The 9,945-nt window shown below is 40.1% G+C and overlaps 1 protein-coding gene across 1 annotated transcript in view; it reads right to left on the reverse strand.

Annotated features, from left to right (window-relative positions):
- The window catches only part of LOC101860381 (pre-rRNA-processing protein TSR1 homolog), a gene marked incomplete in the record, with an annotated part of 29,156 nt that extends 20,585 nt beyond the window's left edge, over positions 1–8,571 (reverse strand). The window contains 5 exon segments of the mRNA XM_013090391.2: positions 843–1,038; positions 2,273–2,385; positions 3,104–3,184; positions 4,428–4,492; positions 8,442–8,571. Of these exon segments, the coding sequence (XP_012945845.1) occupies positions 843–1,038; positions 2,273–2,385; positions 3,104–3,184; positions 4,428–4,492; positions 8,442–8,541 (555 nt within the window).
- Positions 8,572–9,945: the final 1,374 nt, after the last annotated feature.

Raw genomic sequence — 9,945 nt, forward strand, 5'->3', positions numbered from 1 at the left:
CCCCCATATCCAACAAAAACACACAACAAAACAAACAAAAAACAATTTTTAAAAACCCTCAAAACTATTCTGATCCCCTTACTGTTTCGTTGCAAAATTTTGTGATTAACATTAAATGCCTTTGTTAGGGTAAAAAAAAAATAATTAAAAAATCAAAACAGCTGGTTCTTCAAATAACATCAAAGCAACAAAATGAATCAGACATACATTTTAGGGAAAATATCAAATTGATAAACACAAGAAACATAACCCTCTTCCCCACATAATAGATAAAATATTTATAAAGCTAGTTTTATAGATGACTTCAGACACTGACACTATCATATGTTTGGCTTTAAATAGCATCAGGTCAAAGACCTTCTTAGAATAGGACAAAACAACACTCACCTTTTTTCTATCTCTTTCTCAACCATTTTCTTGGCATTTGACAATTTCTTTTTGCTGAGGTTTGACAGACCCTAAAGTAAGAAAAATATAGCAAAGTCAATGGAAAGAACAAAAAGCTGCTTATGCAATCAAAAATTAAAGAAAACAAACAACCTATTTAATTAGTCAAAAGCACATAACTCTTTCCAAGCACATACTATACTATGTCCACCTTCAAAGACAAAGCTTGACCTCAGATCTGGTAAAATGCCATTCATATGCCACAGCCCCTCCGGTAGAAAGTGGGAAGAGGGTATTTGCATTTTCTGACAGGCCTTTCTTTGCTTTGAGTTTTGCCTATCTTATCTTTTAAGATCTATCAACTACTGGCCCACAAAGGAAAACTTTCTGGGAATTAATCAAAATCGTTTAAAATCGAAGACTCCATACACTGGTGATTGACAATAAGTTCCTACCTGACAGGCAAACAGATGGGCTGGCACACCCTGGGCCACCACACAGGTGAGGCAATGGTTACCATAGTTGTCCAGCCCCCGGTCTCCAGACATGAGGAAAAGTACCACATCAGCGGTTCGTGCTGCATCCAAAAGGCCCTGAAGATTGCCATGCTCAGCGACGACAAAACACATTCGTTTCTTGAGCTTGGGGGCACTGAAAAAGAGTTTTTGGGGATGAAAAATAAGTAATTGAGGGAGAAAAAGTTGGTTAATTTGTCATTCAGGATGTTAGAGTACTACCACAATGCTTTATTAAATAGAGGACAGACCCAAGGGCTAGAACCCCGGTGGCCGCTGGATCAGAAAAGTATTTACTAGAGGAATGAAGATGAACTCATTGAACAAAACAAAATTACCTGAACTTCAATTCAATGGCAAAGGAATAAAAGACAGTGGAGAACGCACTATGGAAATACAACAACAACCATTCACAGGATTACACAACACACCATAATGGTATGTCAAACAAAAACGCACTATGGAAATACAACAACAACAACCATTCACAGGATTACACAACACACCATAATGGTATGTCAAACAAAATTAAGAGAGACGATAATGAAAGAATTTTAAACACAAATAATCATGAATGCAAATACAGTGGAAACCTGCTATAACAGGGATGGTGGGAGTAGAGAAAATGTCCTGTTATATCCGATCCCTGTTAAATCAGAAATGCAAAAAAAGTAAGCATTTGCGGATTAATCCAGCTGTACTTATTCATCGGTAGTGCCCCTTGCCACAAGTACCCACGAACAGAGGATTTGGCACCAACTTTCTCCTTGCCTCCTTAAACCACATCAGAAGAGCTTGGTCCACAGCATCTGCATCGGGTAGTTTCGAGTCTCATCTTCTTTCGGTCCAGAGCAAACTTTCCATTGGAGTATGCTGCTACTATCTTCTCTCTATCCTTGATAATGGTGTGAATCGACCCTTGCAGGAAGTCGAACTGACGAAAAATCTCTGCCAGTGGAACTTGTTTTTTGTCAACAGCCTCGATTATTTCGTATCTTTTGTCAATTGAAAGGCATTTTCTCTTGCGTTTGACATTGTCGGAGGCTATAATGAAAGAAGTAGGCTTAGATCTAGGTCGACCAGTCGTCCACAGAGTGCTTTAAGCTTAGATCTACACATGTACTGTTGTTAGCTTTGTCCCTGCTATAACCGGTTGGGCTCTGCTGAGGCCCTGTTATTGCCGATAACTTTTAATAGAGACAAAGAGTAGGAAAAGACGGGGATTTTAAAAATCCCTGTTATTACCGGGCCTGTTATATATGGTTTCTACTGTAATGCTACACTAAAGATTGAACAGCAGGAGGCCAGACAATTTTTAAAAAATGAGGTGCAAAGACTAGCTGATTATGCAGAACTACAAGCAAGCTCACCTGACATGTAAAACATTGCGTTCACCGCTCTTCACCTCTGCAGACAAGTCTGCTTCCTGCAGCAAGTTGATGACTACAGGGACATCAATGTTTTTGTCTAAGCTAGCCACAACCTGAAAAAAGGAAGAGAAAATTTGACTCTGAATCAGCAGTTCACATGAGACAAACATTACCTTGTTTTCAAACTCAGAAGCGGTAACAGAGCTTATTAAAAATAGAGAACACAAGATGATTGACACATGTAAATGTAATAATGTCATGATGAAAGGTTAGAATAATTCTTCAGATTCAGAGGCATACTTCACAAGTTACGTTTATTCATATGAAAAAAAAAAAAAAATTAAATTACCCTATACACAAAAAAAAACTATACTCTGCAAAGACAGGGTCACAGAATTATGGAATATTTCATGGAGCTCAAAGGTAAGAAATGCCATAAAAAGACACTTGTAAACATTACATACACATTATCTAGTTCTCTACACAAGTATGATTCAATCATTTTACATTAACAGTGATTCTACAGATATGATAAGAGACTTGTGCATACAGAACAGTTAAAATCCATGGCCATTCATAGCTTATTCCCTCTTTTTAAGCATTTTGAGCTTTTCAATCTATCAAAATCTGATGATCTCCATGTAGAGGGAAGCAAGCATAGTTTAGTAGTGTCAGGCAGAGGTTACCAACTGCTACTCAAAGAACAAATAAGATTACCTTTAGACCCACTCCCTCTGGTAATATATCTCAGGCCCCTGTCATTGTTAGTCACAGAAAAAAGGCAGTGATATTTGAATTTGAAAATGTGATAAATTAGGACAAAATACGAACCACTAGACGGGGTGGGTCAACAGTGGCTCCTCTTCTTTGATCAAAGGATTCCTCTCTCCCATCTGCATGACGCTGAGCATTCTGTCGAAAAGACCATTATATTATAACAGTTAAACTGATTAAAGAAAAAGAATCTATACATAAAGAAGTATGGCTCAATGACAAAAAAACCCAACATGTTTCCATATTTAACCATGTCAGCACAGCACTACCTACTACAAGCGTATCTACCCCTTTACTCTTACAGCTATGCACCAAGCGCATGTTTCAATGGGTTGTGGGGTATATCAAGCAGTCAATGCACAGGAGCCCAGGACCTGTAGGCTAAACTTAATCATTCAGTCATCTCTACAAACGAGTAAGTACATGTGTGAGGTGAAATGTACCAAGGTAATCAAAGAAACGTACAAGTTTTGAGTCCAAATTAAAAGACAGCCGTCTATTGACAAGGAGAAAAATGGCCATCTTATAGTTACAGTTCACTACAATGTAAGAAACATGCACGGGAAGAAATGGGAAGTGGCAATTTGAACACGTAATTGTTATATTTATGCAGGCAGCCGTTAGAGTAACTTCCGTTGTATTTTCAATGAAACAAAAATGGAAAGATATAAATTGTAAGTGTTATTATGGAACTGAACCACGGCAGTTTTTTTGGTTTGAAGTTTAACATATCGAGGGCTGCCAAGTAAACTATGGTAAGTTATGTTTTTCAAATTTTACAGGAGAGACAAAAACTGGATTTTCTTGAAGCGTTTTGGTTGGATAAACTTCATTTTCATAAGGGAGCCTAATGTCTGTCATGGCATTTGTAGGCTCCCTTATGAAAATAAAGTTTATCCACCCAAAACGTTTCAAGAACATCCATTTTTTTTTTCTCTCCTGTAAAATTTGAAAAACCTGACTTACCATAGTTTACTTTGCGGCCCTCGAATCATATCATCAGAAAACAAACAAAAGTTAGTTTACAGTTGTTTGTTTTCTCACTCATCTGTTTCTTTGCAAAAGAGAGTTTTTTAATGATAATAAACTTGGAATCACCTCCTTAAATAATTAACAGCGCTCAGAACATTGTGGTGACCGTTAAGCAACTGAAGCCGACTGGGTTGGTATGTTCTGACCAGAACCTGCTAATGGACACGACAACACAGCCATCAATTACTGAGCACAAAAACAACAGTTTACAATATAACATTCCACTAAATCTACTACTAAGGGACAACAAGAAAAAGGGCAAAAGATTCCCTTGACTTCATAAGCTTACAAGTTACTGAATTTACATAAATTGTAGGTGTAACTTTTTATTTTTGCCACAGAAACATACCTCTGACCTCAGCAGTTCTTTTATCTTCTTTTTCTTTGTAATGTCTTTCACATTTGTCGTCTTGCCTGGTGGAAAATAGAAAATTATGTGACATCAAAGACAGATAAAAAAGCATTCCCCCATTCCCGACCTAATAAAGATATTTTACAAACATAATCGAACATATGTGGAAATGGTCCATGAAATTGAAAAACAAACAAAACAGACGCAACTAGCGAGTAAGTGATATTCTGAATAGAACTTTTGCTTGAACAAGACAATGTAAAAATGTGATCAGAAGTAAGTCAGTCCAAGAGGTTGGAAAGTTTGACAGAAAAAGTATCCAGTGTCTACGTACACGGTAACAGGCAACAGGGCACGAAGTCTCAGTCTCATGTACACGGTAACCGGGCATGTAGCCTCAATATCTACGTATGCGGTAACCGGCAACTGGGGACGTAGTCTCAGTGACAGTGTCACGTACACACGGTAACCGGGCAGTTCAGAACTCCAAGTTCAGTTTTTGTCATCCGGTGTTGCCTTCATTCCCACCCCTCCCCTGACTGTACTTTTTTTTTAAATCAATAATCTCCCCCATTCCGGAGCCCTACACTTCGCAGAGCACAGACTTTGAATGAACTTTGGTGACCCCACAGGTCATGATGGCGAGCCCAACAAGACGCTTTTTCGGTTGTTCCCACCCCGCAATTGTTATTCGCCGGTTTTGGCCCAAAGAATAGGGGGGTTTCAGGGAGGCATGCCCCCCCTGACCTAATAAAAATAAGGTGGGGGGGTTTCAGGGGCCCCCCCCCCCTGATTTTACCATAATTTGATGTTTTGCAGTTGTTAGGTTTGATATTTTAGCTCGCCGCGCATCAAACGTATAGATCTAGGATGTAGATTTAGGCTCAAATAAGGGGGGGTGAGAACTACCGAAAAAGCACCCTTTTTTGTATGACTTTCTTTTTTTGGATTGTCTGCGTACACGGTAACTGGGCGCTTAGCCTCAGGGTCTACGTACACGGTAACCAGGCACGTAGTCTCAGTATCTACGTACACGGTAACCGGAAGGTCCAAGAGATAGTTCACTCAGCCCTAAAAAAGTGTCTCTTTTATAGTTTTTCACACAAGTAGTGGAGATTTTTTAAAATAATGTAACTACATGTACAAAGTCATAGTCAAGTCTACTTCTGACAAACTCAACAAATAAAGCTATCCTCATATCGTTTTATCCCACGTGTATGTTGTGTGATTTGTGTGTGTGTAACATGCTATGTATTAAATACATATAGAGGCTATTCACACGTGTTATGCATGAGGAGTGTCTCTCTCTCTCTCTGTGTGTTTATGTATGTTTGAGTGAGATTGTAAGTGTGGTGTGTGTAAAGATTGTATTAGTGGGTGGTTGGTGGGTGCTCTTGTGTGGTCTGCTCCTTTTCTCCTATTCAACATCTATCATCTTTATCTTTGTCTTCCTTCTTTTTGTGTTTGTTACTCTCTTGTAACACTAACACCGCTAATCTTCGGCACTTATATTAACTTATTGTGTTGCAAGTGCTAACTCTTACAAAAACAAAAGATAGTTTTAGAGGTATGAACATGGCACTTTGGCGGAAAGAGGAAGTGTATGCGAGGTACCGAAGCTCGATCATTTGCCGGTAGCAGTCTGATTAACGCAATATTTGTAACATACAGGTTGTGCATTACAAACGCTGTGTCGCCATGAAAATAAATCATTGCCCTGTGCTTTCACTTGCGGAAAACAAGAAAGTTATACTAGCGTCTTGCCGGGCTCGTCATCGTGACCGGTTAGTGAATGTGAGCCTTTGCATCACATTGTGAGTACCCAGTGATCGTATGGGGTCACCAAAGTTCATTCAAAGTGAACGCTGCGTGAAGTATAGGGCTCCAGAATGGGGGAATTATTGATTTTAGGAAGTGGCTATTCTCATCCGGGGTGAGAATAGAAAAACGATCAACCTCTCACCCCGGGTGAGACTTGCCAGCGTAGGCTATTCTCACCCGGTGCGAAACAAGACCTGCTTTTCCTCATTTTGGAATACTGTCTATCGGTGTGGATGATCAAATTGATAAACGCCAAGAAAAAATTACGTTATAGCACAAAAGTAACTAATTTGATCTTCTTCAAAGATGCTATATGGCTATTTCACTGTTCAAATCGAGCCGAACTACGCGGGTCACCATTTTGTTTTGCCCGGAAGTTCTCGCAAGATCAACTCCTCCCCTCTTCTCTCTCTCTCTCTGTTTCTTTCTGAATACTGTCTATCGGTGTAGACGATCAAATTGACCAAAACAAAGTTAAAAAATGATGTTAAAACACAAAAGTAAATTCATTTGGTTGTCTACAAAGATGCTACGGCTATTTAACTTTTCGAATCGAGCCGAACTACGCGGGTCGCCATTTTGTTTTGACCGGAAGTTCTCGCGCTACTCCTCTCTCCACTGCCCACAGACAAAATTGTACGCTTTTAGTAGGCTACAGTTGTAATGGAACGTTTGTTCACTGCACAGAATTCTACAATTTTTCTGTTATCACAGTGTAGAATTCTGGGCGCTTTTTCGGTAGTTCCCACCCCGCAATTGTTATTCACGGGTTTTGGCCTCAAGAGTTGGGGGGTTTCAGGGGGGCTTGCCCCCCTGACCTAACAAAAATAGGAAGGGGGGGTTTCAGGGGGGCATGCCCCCCTGAATTTTACCACAATTTAATGTTTTGCTATGCCTATTGTTAGGTTTGATATCTTAGCTCATCGCGAATCAAAAGTATAGATCTAGATCTAGATCTAGATATAGATGTAGGTCAGGCTCAAATAAGAGGGGTGGGACCTACCGAAAAAGTACCGAATTCTGTGGTTTAGGGTGAATGCAAAATTTGTTACGGTTAACGCGCAGCGGGTGAGAATAGCCAAAAGACTCGCCAGCACTATTCTCACCCGTGAGAATAGAGGTGGCCCTTTTTTTATCAGCATGTGTCAGTACAGGACAAATATTGATTTACTTTCATTACAGTTACCGTGTACGCAGATACTGAGAATAGATACTAAGACTAAGTGCCCGGTTACCGTGGGCGTAGACACACCGTTTGTGTAATTTACTGACTTGACTTTGTGCACGATGACGATCCAAATAGGCCACCTCTATTCTCACCCGGAGTGAGAATAGTGCAGGCGAGTCTTGTGGCTATTCTCACCCGGTGCGCGTTCACCAAATTTTGCGTTCACCCTAAACCACAGAATTCTACACTGTGATAACAGAAAAATTGTAGAATTCTGGGCGCTTTTTCGGTAGTTCCCACCCCGCATTTGTTATTCGCTGGTTTTGGCCCCAAGAGTAGGGGGGTTTCAGGGGGGCCTGCCCCCCTGACCTATTAAAAACAAGGTGGGGGGTTTCAGGGGGGCATGCCCCCCTGAATTTTACAACAATTTAATGTTTTGCAGTTGTTAGGTTTGACATCTTAGCTTGCCGCGAATCAAACGTATATAGATCTAGATGTAGGTCAGGCTCTATCAAATAAGGGGGGTGGGAACTACCGAAAAAGCGCCGAATTCCGTGCCGTGAACAAACGTTCCATTACAACTGTAGTCTACTAAAAGCGTACAATTTTGTCTGTGGGCAGTGGAGAGAGAGAGAGAAAGAGAGAGAGGAGTAGCGCGAGAATTTCCGGGCAAAACAAAATGGCGACCCGCGTAGTTTGGCTCGATTCGAAAAGTTAAATAGCCGTAGCATCTTTGTAGACAACCAAATGAATTTACTACTTTTGTGTTTTAACATCATTTTTTAACTTTGTTTTGGTCAATTTGATCGTCCACACCGATAGACAGTATTCAGAAAGAAACAGAGAGAGAGAGAAGAGGGGAGGAGTTGATCTTGCGAGAACTTCCGGCGGGTGAGAATAGCCACTTTCAATCATCCAAATAATGAATAATGTGCAGCTGCACGTGTCAACATCATCAACAAGACGGACAAGTATTCATATTTCTAACCCTTTTAACAACAAACATTAGAATAACTGCTTACCATGAGCTTCTCGTTTTAAATTTCTTTTACTCCTGTGTTTCCCATGATTATGGGACTTATTTTTCTGCTTTAACGTCGACCTGTGCCCTGCACCAGCCATGCTGCTTTTTGTTATGGTTTTGTTTTCTTTCCGGAAGTACCTGTCATCGTTCTTTTATATAAACTCCTAGTCAGGCACAATCGAGTGTGATAGGCCTAATCGGGAGGGAGATCATTTATTTATTTTTTTTAACTTTCCAGGCATTGATATAGACCTTTGTCTAATTAGTTGGGACTTAACATTCAAGAACCCTCAATTGTTTTTCTTTCTGTCTGCATCATATCAGTTCCCTTCCCCCAAACAATCTATTGCTAGACCAGCGAGCAAGTCATCGCTAGGTAGCCAAACTGGCTTTGTAGCTCTTATGTATAGAAAATAACTTTCGGCTGGGTTTCAGGATCATCAACAACAACAATCAACAACTTCTACTTTCGTTTTCTAGACAGCAAGACAGTTGGTGGCGACCACAGAATTAATGGTTGCCATGGAAGATTGAATTTGGAAAGCAGAGTTTCCATGAGAAGAGTTTTGTTGTGTTTCTGGGGATGCTTATTATGCCCTAGTGGCATTTTTTGGGTCAGTTTCTTCTTTAGTTTCTCCACACATTTAAAAATAATGGTGGAAGTTGTAAGGCACACGAATTGTCAGGGGCACATAATATTATTTTTCAAAGTCAAGGTCGTTCGGCGTTGCCCGACCCCCGATTCATTTACCCATTTCACTAGTAATCACTAGGCCTAGCGTGTTTTAGAAGAAGGTACAAAGAGATCGAGACTCGTGACAATGTGGATGGTATGGTACCTTGACACCCAGACCGTTGAAAACAGCACATCTGATTTGAACTTTGACAACATTTTAATGTATGATATAATTTGGCCTGCTTCAAGCGTTCCATCCTATGAGATCAGAGAGTTTACAGTAATACTAGAGAGATGACACTTCGCCCGGATGCGCGTATCTGGGTCACCAGCTGATCGTGGAGAAACGCGCGGTAAACAATACAAACTGCGTCCATTGTTCAAGGCATTTACGTTGATCGCAGACAAGCATGACCCCGGTTAGCACGAAATGTCAATTGTGTTATGCTATAAACTGCACCTATTAGAATGAAAATCTGAGTTTCTTTCGATTTCCAAAGAATGACGAATGTATTTTGATGCATAGAGAATAATATAGATCTAATTAATAATGACAATGGGATTGTGTCCTACTAGACTGACACTCCATGCACAAACTCAAAACACTTCAACTTTGTTATATCAGCTATAAATTGGGTTTTTTATCCTGTCTAAATGCCCAAATTGAGCTTGCATTCTACTAGTGAAAGATATGTTACCTGGCTCTGCGAAAAGTTGTCTAAATACAAAGTGCCATCGATCGGTTTTGCTACTTTCTTTGTCCGATTACTATTACCTCGATCGGTTTTACTACTTTCTTTGTCCGATTACCTTTTCTTTGGGGGGG

Source organism: Aplysia californica, unplaced genomic scaffold, assembly GCF_000002075.1.
Source record: "Aplysia californica isolate F4 #8 unplaced genomic scaffold, AplCal3.0 scaffold01251, whole genome shotgun sequence".
Taxonomy (NCBI): domain Eukaryota; kingdom Metazoa; phylum Mollusca; class Gastropoda; order Aplysiida; family Aplysiidae; genus Aplysia; species Aplysia californica.